The sequence below is a fragment of the Neofelis nebulosa genome, chromosome 13 (assembly GCF_028018385.1).
Source record: "Neofelis nebulosa isolate mNeoNeb1 chromosome 13, mNeoNeb1.pri, whole genome shotgun sequence".
Lineage (NCBI taxonomy): Eukaryota > Metazoa > Chordata > Mammalia > Carnivora > Felidae > Neofelis > Neofelis nebulosa.
Window position 1 is genome coordinate 8441063 of NC_080794.1, and position 24019 is coordinate 8465081.

Consider the following 24019-nt stretch of genomic DNA (forward strand, 5'->3'; position numbering starts at 1 on the left):
TTGACCCTGCCTCTGATGCTCTTTTCTTTGAACTTTTGTTTCCTTATTTGGTGAAGCCTAATTTACAAGGGTATGAGGCATAGTTTACCAGAGCAAAGCAAGGCTGTTATCTCTTAACCTTCAGTGTCAACACAAAGCTGTTATTTTTCAAGCTAAGCATTAGCCCTACACTACAATTTAACCCTTACACCAGTTGAAAAGCTTTTAGGACCATTGCTGATGATTTCAAGGATTGGTCTGTGAGAATCTGTTAGAATTATTTAGTAGGCTTAAACATTATGTAGGTGTCCTCTCATATTACTCTTTTGTTTGATTTCTTCTAAGTCTGATATCATATACTGCATTTCATTTGCTTTCCAGTAGCCCTAAAGAGTTCTCAAAACTTAGGCAAGAACTATTTGTTGTCCACAAGTGCATCCCTCTCTGTTAATGAGATCATTTCTCTGTGTAACTCCTGTTTTGAGGGGATCTGCTGGTTATACTTGTTTTATAATGCCTTTTATCAAGTAAGGAATCTTTTAAAACCTTGAATCGTCATTATTTAATTTGCCCATTTTATAATTCTGATTTCCTATAACAGAGGAAGCTAAGGCAAAATATGTTGAATGTGAGTTAGCAATATTTCTCTGCATAATTGCCACAATATATTTGTAAATAGTAAAACACGGTTGAATTTGAGCTACTAGGCTTCTGTGTAAACCTGTCTTACTAAGTTGTCTTAGTTAGGACTTTTGACTGATTAATCCTTTTGCTGTGAATCCAGAATGAAGCAGATTTGTTATTTATTGCAGAAAAGGAAACACACAGAGCAGATAATTTACCTGCTTTTGTTTCTGTAACACATCATTTTGCATAACAAAGTAAAGGAATTGAATTGAAAGATCCCCTTTCATTCAGGTTTTAGCCATCGCACAAGTAATTGTTTGCAACATACACTGAGGGAAATGGGGGAGATTTGATAGAATTCAGAATAAAGAACACTGAGGGCACAAAAATGCAGTGTTCATTGAGGATACCAGAACGGCTTAACTGAGTTGGTTCAAGAGGAATCTTGAAGGGCCCCTGGATGGCTCAGTCAGTTAAGTGTCTGACTTTCGCTCAGGTCATGATCTCATGGTTGGTGAGTTCAAGCCCTGCATCAGGCTCCCTGCTAACAGCTCTGAGTCTGGAGCCTGCTTTGGATTCTGTGTCTCCCTCTCTCTCTGCCCTTCCCCCACTCGTGATCAGTCTCTCTCTCTCTCTCTCTCTCTCTCTCTCTCTCACTCTCTCTCAAAAATAAACACTTAAAAAAAATTTTTTTAAAAAGTTCTTCAAGGAGAAAATAGCCAGTAAAAGGAGCCTGACAAAGTTCAGGAGGGAGTCCAGAAAGACTGAATACATGGAGATTAAGGAAAAGGGAATCTGGTTAGTGATGGGAAATGCCACTGTAACAGTTAGCCATGTAAGGGTTTGTGAAAAAGGGCGATCAGTTAAGTGGTGGGAAGCACTTTATGGAAAGTTAACTTTATAGAAAGCAATTTATGGAAAGTTAAACAATCCAGGGGAGATTCGAAGCATCGCAGCAGGCTGCTGGGGAGGAGGTGGTACAGAGTATAATTATATGTTGTATGTTATATATATAATGCATATATATTATGCTGTGTACAGAGCATATATAAGTGGCTCAACATAGGGCCTAAGCATGGCCTCTGTAGTGGGGCATTGAGAACACAGGCCGAGTCCTGAACAGGGACCTCAGAGCTCCTTGCTCTGAAAATAGGTGATGGTCGCAGAAGGATGGACCACACAGAAGGCCTGTAGGCAGAGACCATTGATATTCTGGTTTGCTCTGAAGTAGAAGAAATGGTCATTTTCTGATCTTAAAGGAGTGAGACGTGGTGGTGAGATAGGAACTTGGGGAAAGGAGAGAACTTTGGATATAGCTGCCACCAGTAAAGAGAGGGAGCCGATGGAAGGCCCGCTGGGTCTTGCCCAGCTCCGAAGCCCAGAGCGAGATGGCTGCTTGTGGCTGCCATACACGGTGGAAGTGTGGCCGTCATGGTAAGTCCGTCCTTTCACTGAACGCGGTTCACTCTTACGTGTGTTTCTCTAGCTCTGAATTTGCCAACTAACGTGGAAGATGTGTGCCCAAATATACCGTCTTTGGAGAAACTCATGGAAGAAATTGTGGAATTAGCGGAGTCCGGCATTCGCTACACGCAGATGCCACACGTCATGGAAGTCATACTGCCCATGCTTTGCAGCTACATGTCTCGTTGGTGGGAGCACGGACCTGAAAATAATCCAGAAAGGGCTGAAATGTGCTGTACCGCCCTGAACTCCGAGCACATGAACACGCTCTTGGGGAATATATTGAAAATCATATATAATAACCTGGGAATTGATGAGGGAGCCTGGATGAAGAGGTTAGCAGGTAAGAATTGGAGAGGAATGCACCACGTGAATTTGTTTCATTTGCAAAACTCTTTGAAATAACAGAAGACTAGGGACACCTGACCGGCTTGGTCAGTAAAGCATTCGGCCCTTGATCCTCGCAGGTCATGAGTTTGAGCCCCACGTTAGGTGTAGAGATTTCCTAAGTAAAAGAACTTTTTAAAATGGAAAGAAATACAGAACTACTAGAATTTTCCTATCTTGGGCCTCATTAATATTTTCTTCTGTGCTCAAAAAATCTTTAAAAATATTGTTTCTGTCACGCTGTTCTTTAAATAAAAAAAAAATGTCGATTTGATCAGGCATCAGGTGACTTGTCATATTGATACAACTTTTATTCTTTTTTTATTTTTTTTCAATATATGAAATTTATTGTCAAATTGGTTTCCATACAACACCCAGTGCTCATCCCAAAAGGTGCCCTCCTCAATACCCATCACCCACCCTCTCCTCCCTCCCACCCCCCATCAACCCTCAGTTTGTTCTCAGTTTTTAACAGTCTGATACAACTTTTTTTTTTTTTTTTAATTTTTTTTTTTCAACATTTTTAATTTATTTTTGGGACAGAGAGAGACAGAGCATGAACGGGGGAGGGGCAGAGAGAGAGGGAGACACAGAATCGGAAACAGGCTCCAGGCTCCAAGCCATCAGCCCAGAGCCTAACGCGGGGCTCGAACTCACGGACCGCGAGATCGTGACCTGGCTGAAGTCGGACGCTTAACCGACTGCGCCACCCAGGCGCCCCAACAGTCTGATACAACTTTTAAATAAGTAGATATTTTCCTGATTGGACGGTCTCTGTAAGACTGATCAGGAAGTGCAGCAGGAAAAACTGATGGTTCTGTAGACAGAGACGAAAAAAAAACTGGATTTTGAAACAACCCCCTTTTAGCGATTCATCTTATCAGGAGTGGGGAGAGGATAACCAAAACACAGAGTCAAGAATCTACATTTGTCTGTCTTTGCACCTCTCACCTCGGACAATGTGGACCAGCTTCAAGGATGGACAAGATGGGTGTTTAAAAAATTCAGAAATAAATAAATGACCTGTGCAGTCTGAGTCTCCTACTGGGACAAGGCTGGGAAAGCCAACGCGGGATGGCTGTATGTAGTCTCGTGATTATTCAGTGGTGCCTACTCCTTGTAAAGAAAGAGCCAGAAGAACGTTTTCCATTTGGGGATTTTTTCTTCTTTTTGTGAAAATAATTGATTTCCAAAGTGAATGAACATTTTTTCCCCCATTCCAAATTAGCTGCCAATTAAAAAAAAAAAGAAAAGAAAGCACATCAAATTCAATTCAGTAATCATTTTTGAACAGCAACTGTGTAATTAGGTTTGGGACTAGAAAAACGCCTGAGGCATGGGCTGAATCCTGAAAGAAGCCTTGTGCTGGGGGAGGGGAGGCGGGCGGGGCAAAATCATGCTACAATTGTAATTATAATCTGTCTTCTTTTTAATGCCTGTTGATGCAGAACAGAATATTAATGTCTGTCTTCAAACAGTATTTTCACAGCCCATTATAAATAAAGTGAAACCTCAGCTTCTGAAAACTCATTTCTTGCCATTAATGGAGAAACTCAAGAAAAAAGCAGCGATGGTGGTGTCGGAGGAGGACCATCTGAAAGCTGAGGCCAGGGGGGATATGTCCGAGGCAGAGCTTCTCATTCTCGATGAGTTCACCACTCTGGCCAGAGATCTCTATGCCTTCTACCCGCTCTTGATTAGATTTGTGGACTATAACAGGTACACTGTTCCCAAGGGATTCATTTCTCCGATTCAGTCATGACCTTGCTGGGTTCATGTGTCCTGATGAATGGCTTCATTCGCTTGGTGATGAGCTGGTGCGTGATTGTGACCTAACCAGATGTGTATAGACAAGGTGATTTTCACCAAGCATCTCGAATTGACAAAGGGAGATCTCATTAGTAGTCTGCCTTCTGCAAGTAAAAGTTAGCAGTTTGATAGTTACAGTGTTTAAATTGCTTTAAGTGTAAGACAGATGTACTCCAGTGGCCATCTAGGGCCTCTGTGGACAGCACATTTGCCCTTAGTTTGCTTGGTTTGAAATTTAACTTAACGGGTGATTTTTTTTTTTAAGTTTATTTATTGTGAGAGCGAGAGAGAGAAAACAGCATAAGTAGGGGAGGGAGAAAGAGAATCCCAGCTCAGAGACTAATGTTGGGGAGCAGTGTGGCTCAAGTAATGAGATCATTAGTTGAGCCAAAATCAAGGGTCGGATACGTAACCAGCTAAGCCCCTCAGGCGCCCCTGAGTGGGTGTTTAAAAAAAAAAAATCAAGCGGAAGGAGTAACTGAGACACCACTTTATTTATATGTGATCCAGGGCAAAGTGGCTAAAAGAACCTAACCCAGAAGCAGAGGACCTTTTCCGCATGGTGGCCGAAGTGTTTATCTACTGGTCAAAATCCCACGTAAGTAGAAAAATATTGCTTCCGGTTTGGTTTATTTTAAGGGCTTTCAAGTTTTCTTTTTTTTTTTTCTTTTTTTTTTAATGTTTGTTTATTTTTGAGAGAGGGGTAGACAGAGTACAAGCTGGGGAGGGGCAGAGAGAGAGAGGGAGATACAGAATCCGAAGCAGGCTCCAGGCTCTGAGCTGTCCCGCACAGAGCCTGACGGGGGGCTCGAAATCACAGATCGCGAGATCATGACCTGAGGCGAAGTTGGACGCTCAACCGACTGAGCCACCCAGGCGCCCCAGGGCTTTCAAGTTTTCAACTAATTTTCCAGTCCCTTTAGTAAATACCTGTGACAGTGTTTCTCAACCTAGCCTCCTAGGTATCCCTTAACTGGTGTGGAGACAGGACACGTTCCCCGTGGTAGTTTGAAGCACTATAAACCTTCATTTGGAGTTTGGTAATTTGTATTAAAAAAAAAAAAAAATCACTGAGGGGTTTTTAGTTGCACTCCATAAATGCTTTTTTCTGTTTGCCTCTAAATCTTAGGGTAACGGGGACGCAGGGATGTGGCATTTTCTCCTCTAGGCTTCCCTCCTGTAGGTGTTTTGCTGAGCCCCCAGGAGCACGCCTGATGCCTAGTTTGAGAAATGGGTTGGACTTGGGTCTTTCAATCTCAAGATACATTTGTTTACTTGTTAAAGATACTACTTCTTTAAATTTGTTGCACACACTCTTGTTTCTACAGGAGTTTAGTTTCATGTATATGTTAGAATAAAATACAGTCCCTGCTCGGAATCCTGTTGAAAAAAAATTATAAAGTACATCTTTAGTGAATATTTTCACTATTTTTTTTTTTTTTTAATTTTTTTTTTCAACGTTTTTTATTTATTTTTGGGACAGAGAGAGACAGAGCATGAACGGGGGAGGGGCAGAGAGAGAGGGAGACACAGAATCAGAAACAGGCTCCAGGCTCCGAGCCATCGGCCCAGAGCCTGACGCGGGGCTCGAACTCACGGACCGCGAGATCGTGACCTGGCTGAAGTCGGACGCTTAACCGACTGCGCCACCCAGGCGCCCCTATTTTCACTATTTTGTATGCTGCAAGTGGAGCTATATGTTTTTAAGTCTGAAAAAGTTTTTAATAATAAGAACTCGAGACCATTCTATAATTATTTTGAATAACTCGCAGAAAATGGGTTAAGTGAACATTTATTATTGTCCCAGATTATTTCAAAATCTGAGAATTTTTGTCTCAGTTATGATTCTGTGGCACTTTGTAAATGTGAGACTCCAAGAAAGAAAATCCTCAACCTCAGTTCCATTATTTGAGAAAACTTCCTTGTTTATTTCGTCAGATTGTTATCCAAATCCTGTTACTTTGGAAATGTCGTATTTTTAAAAAAATAAAAATTTCCCACTTCATGTCTAGAATAATGCATAATATTTGTTGCCTGCCTCTGAGGAGTCTGTCAAACTTGATATCAAAATGTATGTAAAAACATACATCAAAAAATGTAAGCACACTGAAATAATATATGAAATAATGGCCTTTTTAATATATGCATTTGTATTTCACATTGACTTTCATTTTCTGTGGTGCCTAAAATTCATTTAGGTCTTTATGTTCCTCTAGATAAAAAGCAAATTATTTCTCATCCTATGTAACTCATGTTGAGGGGTGCATTAGATGGTTCAGGGTGCTTTTCAAGGAATATTTGAAATCCAAGGAATATTTGAAATTAAGAAAACTAAAACCTGCATATTTTCCCTTGAAGAACTGAGACTCTTCAACTTCATTAATCACCAAAATACCAAAAAAAGGCTTCTTTAAATTTATATGCAAGACATAATTTTGGAACAAGTATTTGGAGGAGTATTTATCATCATCAGATTTTTAGATGAATGTCTAATGATAATTTCAAGAATAAGAAAAAAATCTGAATATGTACTTTTGAATCTCATGGGATTTTTTTTTTTATTAAAAATTTTTTTTTAAATATTTATTTTTGAGAGAGAGAGAGAGAGAGAGAGAGAGAGCGAGCGAGCATGAGCGGGGTTGGGGCAGAGAGAAAGGGAGACACCGAATCTGAAGCAGCTCCAGGCTTCAAACTGTCAGCACAGAGCCCGATGCCGGGCTTGAGCTCACAAATCATGAGATCGTGACCTGGGCTGAAGTCGGACGCTTAACTGACTGAGCCACCCAGGCACCCTTTGAATCTCATGGGTATATTTAAAACACAAATCTGTTAGTGTGTGTCATATATATTCTTACCCAAATATTTAAAGATGAAACTCATGAGCAACCATATTGTTATGAACAGTAAGATTAGAAGGTTAACGTGAGCTGAAGGAAAGTCGAAGCTTGGTCTTTTCACTGTCCTTCACACAAAATATTTTATTACTCATCAATTGTTAACATTTTGGATGCTTACTAGGAAATTATTTTATTTGAGTTTTGCTCATCCAAAAGAGGAAGAAGCTGAGGCATCTGGGTGGCTCAGTGGGTTAAGCGTCTGACTTCAGCTCAGGTCATGATCTCACAGTTCATGGGTTCGAGCCCAGTGTTAGGCTCTGTGCTGATAGCTCAGAGCCTGGAGCCTGCTTCAGATTCTGTGTCTCCCTGTTTCTCTGTCCCACCCCCGCTTGTGGTCTGTCTCTTTCTCTCTCTCTCAAAAATAAATAAACATTAAAAAAAAAAAAAAAAGAGGAAGAAGGCATGTGCTTAGATTGTTAATTTCTGTTTTAAACCTCTGATTATTTCTACTTTCATTTTGTGTTTGCTTTCTTCACTACCACTCCTCAGTTGACTTTGACTGTGTTCTCACACTCCTGAATTGAACACGAATAAAATAACGTCAATAGTATTTGAAAAAGTAGATAAAATATCTGGCAGAATGGAAAGCTACATCATAGTTGTGCACGCCCCGTGTTTCTTCCAAGAAGCAGTCTGTGCCTTTCGCCAGCTACATTGGGATTTGAGTACTGATTCTATCCCTTGGTAGGTGTGTGACTTCGGTGCTTAAAATATTCTCGATCTTAGTGTTCCCGTCTTTGAAACATTACATATTTGTATCTAGTTCCCAGAATTGTTGCCCCATGCCAAGCACTCTCATTATATACGTAACAAATATTTGCTCCCTTTCTTATTAAATCTGTATCGAATTACTACTTCTCTTTGTAAAGACTTCTGGGTCCTGTGTAACCTCTTGATTACATGGGCTTCTTATCTGTGTGGTTTTAACTGAAATTTTCTTTGCACCTTCTCAGAATTTCAAAAGAGAAGAGCAGAACTTTGTGGTACAGAATGAAATCAACAATATGTCTTTCCTTATTACGGACACCAAGTCAAAGATGTCAAAGGTATTAGTATAATACGTTGTACTGTTCTAGAAAATGTCTGAATGGAACCTTCATTTGCTGATTTTCTTTTAGATCTTTTGAGGATGTATAACTGAGATTTTATAGATTTTGTAATATTATTTACCGATTAAACACATATGCATACACCCAGTTTTAAGGAAACCTAGGATGTGAGTAGGTATGGTAAGACAGACCCAGAAATGACTTTCATGAAGGAAGAGGTTTTTACTCACCGTTTCCTAGAAACAGAAGGCGTGTCATATGGGGGGGGGACATGTGGCAAAGCACTGTTGGTCTTGTGGCAGAGGAAACAAGGGGAAACGGTGGGCAGGAACCTGTATTACGGTTTTTGTGGGACTGGATGGGTAAAGCAGAGTTGGCTAGTTTGCATAATTTCAGTGGTCTCTGGGGTGTAAGGAGTGTCCCTAGTTGGGGTACGTAGCCCTGGGGCGATTAGTGCAAGTGGATGGAGGCCCAGGTAGAGGAAGCGGTTGGGGAATATAGGACTCTGGGCTGGTAGGTTGATCTATGAAAGGCATGCTTGCAGGAAAGTCGTTTATTATCTGTAGGAAATGACTAGCTTTGGGAGGGGCGATCAAGGATCATCAAGACCCCAAGACATCAAAGTCTCAGAATGAAAAGGCATGCTTAACATACTCACCCACCCACCTGCAAACACACACACACACACACACACACACACACACACACACACACACACACTTGGACATCAGAATAATTAGCTGCATTGTTTAAGAACCACATGCCACATGGATGGATTCCAGGTTCTCACATAGGAGATGTGGGGGGATGCCTCTAAATTTTTGTCTTCTGTGTCACTCATGTTAGGGAAGGGAGGACCTCTCCAAACACTTAAAGATCCATGCCTTTGTTATTTGAATTACCACTAAATAAGAAAATGAACAGCTTACAGACACAGAAAGTATGTAACACCGAAAGTATGCTGCCAGATGGCCAGAGATGCAGCATAGTGTGAGTCTGGCCAAGGAAATCAGTCTCTAACTCTGCAAGTTATGGGGTGGCGTTTCCTTGGCAGGGACACCTGTTCCCCTGAACCCTAGGAGTGACTCATGCCTGTCACCTGCTTTGTTGGTGACCACTGGGACAATTGAATAGCATCCCTCAATGCTCCTAGTCTTTTTTAGGGTTTTAAATGCATGCATTTGACACGATTACAGAGGAACTAAAAGCTAAGGGTAACTGAAGCTTTGCATGCCTGCAATGTCTGTCCCCAACTACAGTAGGCTGTTTGCGTGACCGTGCTCTTGCCACACACATAAAAGATGAGAACTTTTCTCCCCTCTAGACTGTCAGCAAGCCTGGAGAGTGAGCTGATGCTCTGTCAGGAGATGCTGCGCTAAAAGCACATGTCTCACGGATGTTTTGAGCCGAGAACCGTTAGTGAATTTCTCTGCTTTGACAGCATGTTGTCGATATAGGACGCCGTTAACAAAGGCATAGAGAGAGGGCCCAAGGAGTCAGTGTTAAGTTTGGGAGGATGACGGTGATTGTGGTGTATCGTGAAACTTGAGATAAGCGAAAAGTCGTAAGATCAGAGGTCTGCACACCCTTACAAAGACATCTTCCCTCCTTTTCCTCATTGTAGTCCAGTGATTCTCAAAGCATACGCTCAGTGTGCTGCACATCCTATAAGCCACACTAGGGCATCTGTACACATTGACGAAGAGTAACATTTACTCCCATTTGCAGGGGATAAAATGCAAAAATGGATAGAAGCATCTTAATGCCCACACCCCCCCCCAAATTTTCTCAAGCCTTTCAGTCTTTTTACCATATGACTGCTAACGCTCTGAAACAAGATATATAACAAATAACAGCAATATTGATGAAGTACTTAGAAATGAGTGATCATGCTTTCCCTTGTTGTTCTTACGTCTCGTCATTTTTGTCTACATGTGTGCTTGAGATTTTGTATTGCATACATACCATAAACATTTTTCCTGGAAGTAACGTTTCTAGTTTATTTTTTTTATGTGTATTTATTTATTTTGAGAGAGAGAGTGCATGCATGTGTGTGCATGAGCAGGGTTGGGGCAGAGAGAGAAGGAGAGAGAAAATCCCAAGCAGGCTCCACGCTGTCAGCTCAGAGCCCTGTGCGGGTCTTGATCTCACAAACCATGAGATCATGACCTGAACTGAGATCAAGAGTCAGACGCTTAACCGACTAAGCCACCCAGGCTGGTTTAAGACATGATTGTTTCACGAAAGGAATCATGATGTCTTTGTGTTTCAGCATTTGCACAGACTTGAGAGTCACTGTGTTGGCCAAAGTAGCATCATAATTCTACTTCCATCATATCATTGAGGTGCTCTGCTAACCCCATATGGCAGGAAGGGCCCAAAAGCAGGATGTAGCAAAGGAACGAGTAACATCTTTCCCAAAAGCTGCACTGTTCAGGTCTAGTGCCAGGAATGGGTAACAGGAAGGTAGCCGTAGGTCTTACGTCTGAAGCTGAAATGGACAGAGAGATGTTCCCCCATGCAGAGCTGGGAGCAGAATGATCCAGAAGGCTTCAGGGATTCCTCTGACAAAGCCTCAAACTGTCTGCCTGAGACTGCACAGTGGCCCATAGATCCACTCCCCTGGAGTGCAGAAGGAGAAAGAAACTCTTTTGCATGGAGATTCAGACCCAAACACAAACCAAACAACATATTGTTATGTATCAGTCTTCAAGCAGACATCCAAACAGGAACGAATGCTATTTGTATGGAGTACCATTGCTTTCTTTTTTTTTTTTTTAAGTTTATTTATTTTGAGAGAAGAGAGAGAGAGAGTAGGAGAGAGAGAGAGAGAGAGAGAGAGAGGGAACCCCAAGCAGGCTCTGCAGCACCAGCATAGAGCCTGATGCAAGGCTCAAACCCATGAACTATGAGATCATGACCACAGCCCAAATCAAGAGTCAGATGCTCAACCAACTGAACCACCAACACACCCCTGCAGTACCATTTCTAAAATTAGAAGATAATATAGAAAGCGGGTAATTATAGATAAAATATGGAAATATGATTGAAGCCAGCAGACCAATTTGGAATATGGTAATCTGGGATTGAGGACCTCATTTTGAATTAAAATGTGTGTAGCCCGTCAGGCAGAGAGAGGCCAGTGCATATGAAATCGGCCATAATGCTCTAAGGAGGGGGTGACCACCTGTGTGGGACACGGAAGCCCTGCTGTGCCTTTGTCTGAAGCTTGGGAAGTGGCCTTGTCTACAGCAAGTGCATATTAGTGTACTTCACCCAGTTGTTAACGTGCAGGGTGGTGAATGCTCCCCTCCGGTGAAGCCGGTCTCCTCCTGCCCCCTTCTCTTACTCTTAGCCCTCGGTGACAGCCCGGCCCTGAGCAGTCTGGGCGGCAGCCCCTGTGACTTCTTTAAGGCCCAACATTCTGCAGGGGCGGGGAACATATTTTATTCACATGGTAACTTGAAAGCTCAATGCAGCGCTTGGTGCATGGTGGCTACTTAATTAATATGGATAAATCTAAGATTTGACTTTAAAGAGTTTGAAATTTGGTCCTTAACCTGGGCATGTGTAGGTGTCTTATTTTACTGTTGATTTTCCAGACTCACTGTTGCATTGGTACCAATGTTGCATCATTGTATTGCCAGCATTGCTGAAGTTTTTAATGGCATGACTTTTTTAAAAACATACGCAGGGACGCCTGGGTGGCTCTGTCAGTTAAGCGTCTGACTTTGGCTCAGGTCATAATCTCGCGGTTGGTGAGTTCGAGCCCCATGTTGCGCTCTGTGCTGGCAGTGGAGCCAGGGTGGGAGTCTCAGTCTCTCTCTCTCTCTCTCTCTCTCTCTGCCCCCTCCCCCACTTGTGCTCCCTCTGTCTCTCAAAATAAATAAATAACCTTAAAAAACAAAAACACCAAAAAAACCCGTATACAGAAAGCATCCATGGGTCTGGGTGTCTCAGTTGGTTGAGCAGCTGACTTCAGCTCAAGTCATGATCTCACAGTTCCTGAGTTCGAGCCCTGCATCGGGCTCTGTGCTGACAGCTCAGAGCCTGGAGCCTGCTTTGGATTCTGTGTCTCCCTCTCTCTCTGCCCCTCTCCCGCTCACACTCTGTCTCTCTCTCTCAAAAATAAATAAAGATTATAATTTTTTTTTTTTTAAGAAAGCATCTATTACAAACTCTTGTTAGTTTGTTGATGTGAGGAAAAAAAATAGTGGGTTTTACCTATTGCGTTACAGAATTCTGTCCTGTTTTTTCTTAAGATTTCAGTTCCTGTTGAAATGTAGCACCTGGCCTTATTTATTTAAAGCTAGGCTCACTATCTTTTCCAGCTTTATTAACATACAGTTGGCATATAACAGTGTGCAGTGTCAGGTGAACAAATCAACAACAGATTGACTTGATACACTTCTGTATTGCAACCTGATTATCACCGTAGCATTGGTTAACATCATGTCATATAATTACCATTTGTTCCTGTGGTGAGGACACTTAAGATCTACTCTCTTAGAAACTTTCAAGTAGACAACACAGGATCGATCATTAGCTACAGACACTCTGCTGTATGTTAGATCCCCAGAACTTATATTTATCTTAGAATGGGAGATGTGTCCACGTTGATTAGCATGTCCCTGTTGTCCCCACCTCCCGGCCCCTGGTAACCACCACTCTCCTCTCTTTTTTTATCAGTTTGGCTTTTTCAGATTCCACATATAGGTGGTATCATATGGTATTTGTCTTTCTCTAACTTATCTACTTAGCATAATGCCCTCAGGGTTCATCCGTGTTGTTGCAAATGGCAGGATTTCTTTCTTATGGCTGAATAACACTCCACTGTGTGCATATATCCGTGCATGAATGCATAGGTTGTTTCCATATCTTGGCTCTTTTGACTGACGCTGCAATGAACAGGAGGGTGCAGACATGTTGAGACCCTGTTTTCATTTCCTTTTGCTAAATACCCAAGAGTGTAATTGCTGCGTCCTGTGGTTCTATTTTTAACTTTTGAGAAACGTCTATACTGTTTTCCACAGTGGCTGCACCAATTTACATTCCCATCAAGAATGAGCACGGGTTTCTTTTTCTCCATATAATCACCGGCATTTGTCATCTCTTGTGTTTTTGATGTGATGAGATTCACTTTTATAATTAATATATCTGATTTTTTTTTGAAAAAACATTAGTAAATATCTATGATTTTTGTTTTGTTTGGGGAGGCTATTTCACTGTAGGACTATTAGAAAAGTCTTCCCTTTTTCGTGATCCTGTATTAAATTTTATTTTAGGTGAAATTGTTAGGGCTCTGTGTGTGTGTGTGTGTGTGTGTGTGTGTGTGTGTGTGTATGCGTGTGTGTGCCTGAGAGAGAGAAAGAGACTGATTCGTGACGGGGATCAGCTGACCCTACTTTTCTGTTTAAATATGATGCCCATATCGACCATGCTGTTGCAAATTCACCTCTGATTCGAATGTTAGGAATTGGTTGCAAATGAAATATCATGCAAATTCAGTAGTGTTAGCAGTTCTGCTCAAATTATTGAGCAGCTCCTAGGGGCAAGACGGGGTGCTTGGTTCTAAATACTGGAAGGGCCCCTGGGTGGCTCCATTTGTTAAGCATCTGACTCTTGATTGTGGCTCAGGTCATGATCTCATGGTTCACTAGATCGCGCCCCGCATCAGGCTCTGCACTGACAGTCCGGAGTCTGCTTGGGATTCTCTCTCTCCCTTTCTCTCTGCCCCTCCTCTGCTTACATTCTCTCTCACTCTCTCAAAATAAATAAACTTAAAAAAAACTCTTTTGGGGCTCCTGGGTGGCTCAGTTAGTTAAGCGGCCAACTTCGGCTCAGGTCATGATCTCATGGTTCAAGCCCCGTGTTAGGCTCTGTGCTGACAGCCCAGAGTCTGGAGCCTGCTTCAGATTCTGTGTTTCTGTCTGTCTCTGCCCCTCCCCTGCTCATATTCTCTTTCTCTCTCAAAAATAAATTTAAAAAAACATTTAAAAAACTCTTTAAAATAAATAATGAGTATGTGAGTGAATGAATGAAGAGTGAATGGATGAATGAATGAATGAATGAATGAATAGAAAGGAGCAGACCAAGTTTGGCCCCTGCCCTGATGGAGCTCCTTAGTCTGGTGAGAAAACAGCCAGCAACCAACCAACCAACTAAACAAACAAACCCAATTGATAGGGGTGCCTGGGTGGCTTAGTCAGTGGAGCATCCGACTTCAGCTCAGGTCATGATCTCGCGGGTGACAAGTTCGAGCCCCGCATTGGACTCTGTACTGACAGCTCAGAGCCTGGAGCCTGCTTCAGATTCTGTGTCTCCCTCTCTCTCTTTGCCCCTCCCCTGCTCATGCTCTGTCTCTCTCTGTCTCAAAAATAAATAAACATCAAAAACCCGATTGATATAGTCGTACTATATCATTAAAAAAAAAACCCGATTGATATAGTTGTACATAAGCATATTTGATTGTAGATTTCATTTCTTTATAGTGGAAGTGGACTATATCATCACTGGAAGTGTTCAAAGATGTATTAATTTCTCTTTTCAGTTTATAGATTTCCTGTGGTATACAATGCAAGATTATTATTTGAGCATAAGGAGGAGTTCATTTGTCTAGTGTTTCTCAAAATGGAGCAGTTTATAATTGACCTTAGTGTTGATTTCAATTAGTCTTATTGTAGGGTCACTTGAATATAAATATCAAACCAGGTATAAGCCCCTTGTACTTATACAACCATAAAATCAAAAATCTTTACAAGTTAGGGTCAAGAAAACCATAACACCAACAAAATTTAGACATTAATGTATTGTATGATATTGTTTTGCTGAAGCTAAATTACCAGAATTGGATAGAAATATGTTTGCAATCATTTGTATCAATTTGTTTAATTTTTAGGATGTTGGTTCCTCATTTGGATAATTATTTTTATCACTATGGTTACATTTCCTTCATTTTTAAATGAGCAAAGAGCTCATTTAAAACCATTGATCCAGGGGCGCCTGGGTGGCTCGGTCGGTTAAGCGGCCGACTTCAGCTCGGGTTACGATCTCGCGGTCCGTGAGTTCGAGCCCCGCGTCGGGCTCTGGGCTGATGGCTCGGAGCCTGGAGCCTGCTTCTGGTTCTGTGTCTCCCTCTCTCTCTGCCCCTCCCCTGTTCATGCTCTGTCTCTCTCTGTCTCAAAAATAAATAAACGTTTAAAAAAAAATTATAAAATAAAATAAAACCACTGATCCATTATTTTTATGAGTCAATTTAATGGCACAAATAATTATTCATAGGGTTTTTTTTTTCCACTAAATATACTGAAAATCTCTTATGAATTGGTACAGTTAAGAACAGGGTCCATGCAGTAAGTCCATTTCGTTGGAAATTGAATACAATTCTTATTGCTGTGGCTCAAATATTATAGGTTTGATATATCAACATATACTCTATGTATAATATATGTCATAGTAAATATGTCATATAATATAATTAACAATATATAAGGCACCATTACTTCATGATGACTCCATTATTTTACTACATAATGTGAAAAAATTCTTTCAACATCATGTTGTGATAGCAACATAGGGAAAGCATATTGTTTGTATGTTAAGTTCTCTTCTGTTTTTTTTCTCAGTAGACCGAAACTATTACAGTATGTCACTGTCATGAAGATATCTGCAGTGTTATTGCTACAAAGAAATTTAACAAGTACAAAGCAGTGGATATGGGACAGTTATTTTCGTTTTGACATTAGCATATGCCCTGTTAATAGAAAGAATGACCCTTACTACCCAGTGAAAATTAGATTCGGCATTGAAAGTGACCCTGACACATGAACATAAAATTCAACAAAATCCCAAAAGAACCCTGAGGTAGCATGGCACTACTCAGATGTGAACAGGCCGTCCAGAGATCTAATCCTGAATATTTATGTTATACGAGTTAGTATATTACATCTGTTTCTACTAGAGAGGGGTTAATGCCCTAGGGAGACGTGTTTGAAGACTGCATAAAAGGCTAATGTATTTTATAATAGTCTTATATACACTGTGTTCATGTGTGTGAGAGTGAGAGCATGTGTATATTTCAAACCAAGCATCTATCAAACAAAAATAAGGTATATATTCCTTTTTTTTGAACAATAAGATAGTTTATTCATCAGATTCTATGTATGAGTCTTCCTTACTTGTTAAATATGACCCTATACGTTATAATTCTCTTGAGCTTCAGTTTGAACAAACCCACTGCCTGAGAGGCATCGGCAGTTAAACTGAACAGACAGACAAGGTGGCTTGAGAGGAGTGACAGGAACATCTCTAGCTGGTTTGGATCCATAGGAGGAGGTTCTTCTGAAGGCCACGTGGGATTGCATGGATTTCAATTCATCCTGCAGTGACGGCCTTCTTGGGCACAGAGGGATTGCCCCCAGCTCTCCTGCCCTGCCCCCAGCCTTTGGCATGACCCATGAGTTCCAGGAAGGTCCTAGGGGATAGAGTTGGGTGATGGGCACCGACTGGCTTGGTAGCTGGAGTTTCTTGGGATTCTTTTTTATTTTTATTTATTTAAAAAAAAATTTTTTTTAACATTTATTAATTGTTGAGACAGAGAGAGACAGAGCACAAACAAGGAAGGGGCAGAGAGAGAGGAAGACACAGAATCCGAAGCAGGCTCCAGGCTCTGAGCTGTCCGCACAGATCCTGTTGCGGGGCTCAAACCCACGAACTACGAGATCATGACCTGAGCCAAAATCAGATGCTTAGCTTACTGAGCCACCCAGGCACCCCTAAAATCGTTTTTATTATTTATTTTTTGGTTAGATTTCTTTTTTTAATTTTAATTTATTTTTAAAATTTATATCCAAGTTAGCATATAGTGCAACAATGATTTCAGGAGTAGATTCCTTAATACCTCTTACCCATTTAGCCCATCCCCCGCTTCCACAAACACTCCAGTGACCCTCTGTTTGTTCTCCATATTTAAGAGTCTCTTATGTTTTGTCCCCCTCCCTGTTTTTATATTATTTTTGCTTCCCTTCCCTTGTGTACATTTGTTCTCTGTCTTAAAGTCCTCATATGAGTGAAGTCATATGATATTTGTCTTTCTCTAATTTCGCTTAGCATAATACCCTCTGGTTCCATTCATGTACTTGCAAATGGCAAGATTTCATTCTTTTTGATTGCCGGGTAATACTCCATTGAATATATATACCACATCTTCTTTATCCATTCATCCATCGATGGACATTTGGGCTCTTTCCATACTTTGCCTATTGTTGATAGTGCTGCTATAAACAAGGGGATGCATGTGTCCCTTTGAAACAGCATACTTGTATCCCTTGGATAAATGCCTAGTACAATTGCTGGGTCGTAGGGTAGTTCTATTTTTAGTTTTTTGAGGAACCTCCGTACTGCTTCCCAGAGCGGCTGCACCAGTTTGCATTCCCACCAACAGTGCAAAAGAGATCCTCTTTCTCCACATCCTCACCAACATCTGTTGTTACCTGAGTTGTTAGTGTTAGCCCTTGTGACAGGTGTAAGGTGGTATCTCCTTGTGGTTTTGATTTGTATTTGCCTGATGATGAGTGATGTTGAGCATTTTTTCATGTGTCTGTTAGCCATCTGGATGTCTTCTTTGGAGAAGTGTCTATTCCTGTCTTTTGCCCATTTCTTCACTGGATTATTTGTTTTTTTGGGTGCTGAGTTTGATAAGTTCTTGATAGATTTTGGATACTAACTCTTTACCTGATTGTTGTTTGCAAGTATCTTCTCCTATTCCATCAGTTGCCTTTTAGTTTTGCTGATTGTTTCTTTCGCTGTGCAGAACTTTTTATTTTGATGAGGTCCCAATAGTTCATTTTTGCCTTAATTTCCCTTGCCTCTGGAGACGTGTCAAGTAAGAAGTTGCTGCAGCCAAGGTCAAAGAGGTTTATGCCTGCTTTCTCCTTGAGGATTTTGATGGCTTCCTGTCTTACGTTTAGGTCTTTCATTAAACCATATATTCTTAAATTTTTCCTCTTAAGCATTGAAAACTATTAAACATATAATATCAGAAATTACTATGGACTTTACATATATCCATCTGCTTCTCTAAAATCGCAATTTGCGTTTTCCTTCTAAAAGCATGTAGAAAGCACACCAGTGAATTGTAATGACCTGGGAATAGGAGAGTAGGACTTAAAATTAGCAAGAGATGCTAAGAAGGAGAGAGGAAAAGTATTCTCAAAAATAGGGACCAAAGAAAGAAGGAAGTTCGAACCACTATCAAATTAGAAGAGACTCCAATTTTTTTTAAATTTTGTTTAACGTTTATTTATTTTTGAGAGAGACAGAGACAGAGCATGAGCAGGGGAGGGGCAGAGAGAGAGGAAGACACAGAATCCAAAGCAGGCTCCAGGCTCCCAGCTGTCAGCGCAGAGCCTGAGGCGGGGCTCGAACCCACAAACTGTGAGATCATGACCTGAGTAGAGGTCAGACCCTTAACCGACTGAGCCATACAGGCGCCCCAAGGCTCCTAGTTCTGATTGTGGGAAAAGCAGTCACCGACTCCAAAACTTGTCTTTGTTCCCCAGGCCGCTGTCTCTGATCAGGAAAGGAAGAAGATGAAGCGCAAAGGAGATCGGTACTCCACGCAGACCTCTCTCATTGTGGCAGCTCTGAAGCGGTTGCTGCCCATTGGGTTGAACATCTGTGCCCCTGGGGACCAGGAGCTCATCGCTCTGGCCAAAAACCGATTTAGTATGGTAACTTTCCTGTTCATACCGGTGGTAATGATCACTTGACCTCCAGACTCAAATGTTTAGACTCCCTTTTTCTCACTGGTCTGTGTCAGGATTTCATTTCCGTTAGATGTTTGAGTAAGCAGTTTTTCTGTGTATGCAAAGACTGCCCATTTTTTTGGCGGGGGGTGGGGCGCTATTTTTCATTTCTAAATTATGTTGATCACCTCCAGGGAATATTCTGAAACCCAGTAGAAAAGATGCAAACAAGTTGCTGGCAGCGGGAAAAAAAATGGATTTCATATGAACTCCTATATAAAATTTGTTATGAAAAATGTATTCAAATTTAGGAGGGATAATTTTTCAGTGTGAGAAGCATCATGGACTGTGCTGATCGTGGTTAGATAAGGTGTTGACTTTCTAAGTCAACCAAGTTGACTCTTCGACTTGGCAAGCATCGACATTTCAGTTCTCAAGATTTCTTTATGACCTCTGTTTTTTCTCTTGGTGGCTACCTAGACGCACTTTTTCAAGAATATACAGCGGGATTATTATTTTATATTTATATAAATGGGAGGACATTTTCTTTTACCCCCATTCCCACGCGGAAGCACCTCTCTGAATATCCAGAATTGGATACCCTGAGATAAGCAAATCGAGGGGACATTGTGTCACCATGGGCTGCACAGATGCAGTTCTGGTGGTGGTCATTCTAGTATTTGATTCTCAGGGTATTTCCTTGTTGTTACTGGATCAGAGGGGGGTAGTATTAAATGCCAAAATTACTTTCTGGAGAGTTCAGAGAATGATGGAGATATACCCCTGTTTGATCACAAGGGAACACACCTCTGCCCCCACTTTTTGTGAACCAGAAATTCCATTCCAGTGAGTCTTAAGACACTTCCCGTAGAGTCGATGTAAGTTGGTACCTTGTTTCCGGTTCACAGCAGTATCAAGAAATAGTCTGAAAAAGAATCCCCCGCATTTGTGGTGTGTTTGAAACCCTGTACGTAGGTTTGGGCAGACATACACTATTTCAAAAGAGGCTGGAGTTACTTCTGTTGACTTGTGACAGTTGATGCATTCATGGTAAGACTTCTTTTAGGTAACATTTATTTCTTGACAGAAAGACACTGAGGATGAAGTACGAGATATAATCCGCAGTAATATTCATTTACAAGGCAAGGTAAGCCAAATTTAAGTACATAGTATTTATGAATTTAGTGAATCTCTCTTTAGAATAGTATTGCAAGTAATGTCACTTTAGCAATTCAAATAGTGGAAACAAATTATTTTAATCAGTCTTTATTCTACTTGCAAAACTCTTGGTATTAAAGACTCTCAAGATAAGTAATGTGTTTTATTTACTTTAAAAAGTCAACGTAGATCACCAAAGATTTTTAGACTTTGAAAAAAAAATATGTCACCATTTGAAATAAAGGTTGGAAATTTCCTTCATTAGCTGAGTTTGAGGACTTTTGGGACATGGAGATAGGTGTCCATAAGAATTTGAACTTTTTCATCTAGTGTCCAGAAATTAAATATATGTCATTAGAAGTCATTAGTACATAGGAGATATGTACTGTTTACTTGCTGTAACAAGTAAATTACTTGCTGTAATAGAAATAGATGAATAAATGAATTTACCTAGGGAGGTAAAGGAAAACATAAATGTGGGTAAAAACAATTGCTAGAAGTAAGTACTTTTTGTACTACTTTGTAGTACAATTATTTGGAAATTTTTCATACTAGGGGATAAATTGTTCATTTGTTTACAGAACCCGTTATGCAATGTAAGAAGTCTAGCAATTTGTTATCTTGATTCAGCCTATTTTCTTCTATTCTGGTGTCCCTTCTGGGAAATTTTTTCAATTATGACAGTGTCCAAATGTCAACAAATAGTGACCACAGCATAATGTTTGCTTTTCTGGGTATTAAAATGTTTCTTTCCAAGATCAAAACCATATTCTTCTTTTAACACTTACGAGCACAATATGATAAAGGTGAGACATACCTTTCCAATATTCACAAGGCACAGACACTGATTTAGAGCACATTTCATGTGCACTTTGATGTGTAGGTACTCATATTATTTAGTAATAACTTGGCCAGAATGGGAGATGAATGCCTTTTAGAGTTCGATCTCTTCTCAGATTGCAAAACGATTATGAGCATTTTAAAATGTACTAGTAAAGCCTCTGCCTGAACCTCAAGTGAAGGGTTTATGCTTCATATATGGGTGTTCGAGGAGATCCTGTAGTCCATGCAAAGGTCTCGGGATCCCCGGGACTCAAGACCACACTTTGAGAAACATGGTCTAGGACAACCATTACTGAGTAGAGACAGGAGATGTTCAGTACCTCTAAATGAAGGTTCTATGCTCTTCCCAGGAAATAAATAAAAAAAGGATGTCTTGAAGAAGCAGAAGGAAATCTGATTATATTCTAGAAGTTTTTTATAGTAGTACTGAGGGCAATTTATGTTGTGTCTTGGGGAGTCAGAAAGAGAGAGGAGAGCAGAGAAGGAAACACATTTATGATCAGCATTTCACTTCCAACTGAATGAGACCTGAAAATAAAGCAGTAATGAATGCATATTCTTTTTGATATTTCAGTCTATACTTGTTTTGTGAAGAGTCAGGCACATATATTATGGGGACACACAGACTTACAGAAGATGAATTCTTTTATTCCTAGCACCTTCTTGAATGTATTGTCTTGAAATTGTAGGATGGGTCATCCTGGGGGCCAAAAGAAGTAATTTTATATGAGAAAGAATAAAGGTGCTACTTATTTTACCAAATATAAGTAAAAATGTGTATTTCTGTCTGGAAGCACCAGGCACAGTCCTCAAATGAAAAAAAGTATGTGGAGGAAAAACATTTTGTCTTATCAAAGGACAGATGGTGTCTACAAGCCATTCAGTGTATAAAATCCTGTGTTTGCCCCTAGATGAGTTATTTTTCACATGACAAACTATGCTTTCTTGGGCTGGGAGTTGTGAAGTTTTAGATTTGTCCATTTACTTCTGCTTCATTACCCTCAGTCCCCCAGTTTTCATGGAGACTTGAAAGGGGAAGAGAAACATACAGGGATGACTTTGCCTATTTTCAATAATATTGTTATTCTATATTCTTTCTTTGAAGTAATGTGATCTTTTCCCTATAAAGATGTTTATATTTGTCCATTTCTACGATTTTATAATAATCTTTCTCAAAAACATACAGAATTCAGTTGTATCTCCCACTCAGGAAATTTGACAATATTAAAAAGACTCCTTTATTATAAGAATATGATTTTATATTCCTCCATTGTTTTATATTTGATATCTTTGTTTCAATGAGACTAAACTCAGTTGCAGAGTCCCTGTATTTATAGATAAATGAGATCCTGTATCATTGCCTGTAAAAGTAAGTATGTAAATCTTTCAGTGTTTGACCGTGAAAGGGGAAGAGAAAGATAGACCACTTTGCCTACTTCCTTGCCTTGATCATATCCAGCTCATCCTTACATTCTAGGTAAAACTTCACTTGTTCAGGGGAATCTTAACAGCCACCAGCAGGTTAGGTCCAAGCTCATGATACCTTATCTTTCTCTTGAGTAGCTCTCCTCGCAACTGTACATATTTAATTTCTGTCTTCCCCACTGCATGGTAAATTTCATGAATACAAGGTCTTTCTCTGTGTTGATCTCTTCATAGTGTTTTGACACTGGGCTACACCCAGTAAAGTAGGTCTTCCCTTCCTTACATCGTAACCTTGTATTTTTGAAACTTTTCTCCTTTTTCATGCAGTTGGAGGATCCTGCTATCAGATGGCAAATGGCTCTTTACAAAGACTTACCGAACAGGACTGAAGATACATCAGATCCAGAGAAGACCGTAGAGAGAGTATTAGATATAGCAAATGTGCTTTTTCATCTTGAGCAGGTTAGATTCAGCATGGATTCCATAGTATTTGCCTTAACCGTGTAAAAACATTTCAAAGATGGTATGTGTTAATTTGTTAGCTATGGGTGGGCCAAAAACATGTGTGTTCAGCTCACTCATTATAAATAATATATGATTCAGGAGTGCTTATACCTAATAAGCAAATTTCCAAGCTTGTAATTTTTGTAGCAATATATAGGTAATATAGTTTGAGATATCACGGCCTTTGTTTTATTGTCTTTTCTCAAAGTATTTCTTTTTTTAAAATTTTATTGATTTATCTTGAGAGAGAGTATGTGCGTGTGCAAGCAGGGGTGAGGCAGAGAGAGAGGGAGAGAGAGAGAATTCCAAGCAGGCTCCATGCTGTCAGTGTAGAGCCCAAAGCAGTTCTCGATCCTCACAACCATTAGATCATGACCTGAGCCGAAATCAAGAGGCAGATGCTTAACTGACTGAGCCCCCCAGGTGCCCCAAAATATTTCTATATGTATACAGATAAATAGGATTATACACTTAATTTTAAGTCATTCTAACAAAAATTTCAGGAGTTACCTGATTTCATGTTCTGTGTATCATTTTTTTATTACTGCTCATAACAGCATGTTTGAGATGCTTTCACTAGTTTAATATTTGAATTTTTTTGGTTACTTGCTTCAACTTTCCTTTTATTAGAGATATTTTTGAGTTAATTTTCTCCAAGATCAGCAATAAATATATTTAGATAAGAGCTACGGCATCGATATTAAAACTGTGTGAGAATAGTGGTTTTATATGATTTTTCAGTTGTGTCCTATTTTAAACTACAAAGTTTACTATGTTTGATTTCTGTATTCATTACCTTTGTTTAACAGTTCTCAAATTGAGAGTATTCGAAAAATTATCCATCAGTGGGTTACGTTTTTGTGTAAGGAATCTTCTGGCCTAGGTAAGACATTTGCAATAGAAGGACATTGTCCCTGTGTCTCATGAGGTCCATTCGGCAAAATGACACCAGAGTGAGGGAGTTCAGTGTGAACCCAACAGTGTGATCTGTCACTGGACTTTCATGACAGCCTTTACCTGATGTGGCAGATCTCACATTTTTACAGTACACATAAAATCATAAAATGGCCTGTGTCATCTCAGGAACTTTGTCACGTAAATGTTTTGCAGAATATCTTAGCATAACAATGAC

The 24019-nt window shown here is 40.3% G+C and overlaps 1 protein-coding gene across 4 annotated transcripts in view; it reads left to right on the forward strand.

Moving 5' to 3' along the window:
• The window catches only part of RYR2 (ryanodine receptor 2), a 768107-nt gene that overhangs the window by 631739 nt on the left and 112349 nt on the right, over positions 1 to 24019 (forward strand). For all 4 annotated transcript variants that reach the window (XM_058696266.1, XM_058696262.1, XM_058696264.1 and 1 more), the window contains 7 exons: positions 2093 to 2413; positions 3936 to 4176; positions 4777 to 4864; positions 8117 to 8209; positions 18772 to 18942; positions 20045 to 20104; positions 22711 to 22845. In XM_058696266.1, the coding sequence (XP_058552249.1) occupies positions 2093 to 2413; positions 3936 to 4176; positions 4777 to 4864; positions 8117 to 8209; positions 18772 to 18942; positions 20045 to 20104; positions 22711 to 22845 (1109 nt within the window). The remainder of the gene's footprint in view (positions 1 to 2092; positions 2414 to 3935; positions 4177 to 4776; positions 4865 to 8116; positions 8210 to 18771; positions 18943 to 20044; positions 20105 to 22710; positions 22846 to 24019) is intronic.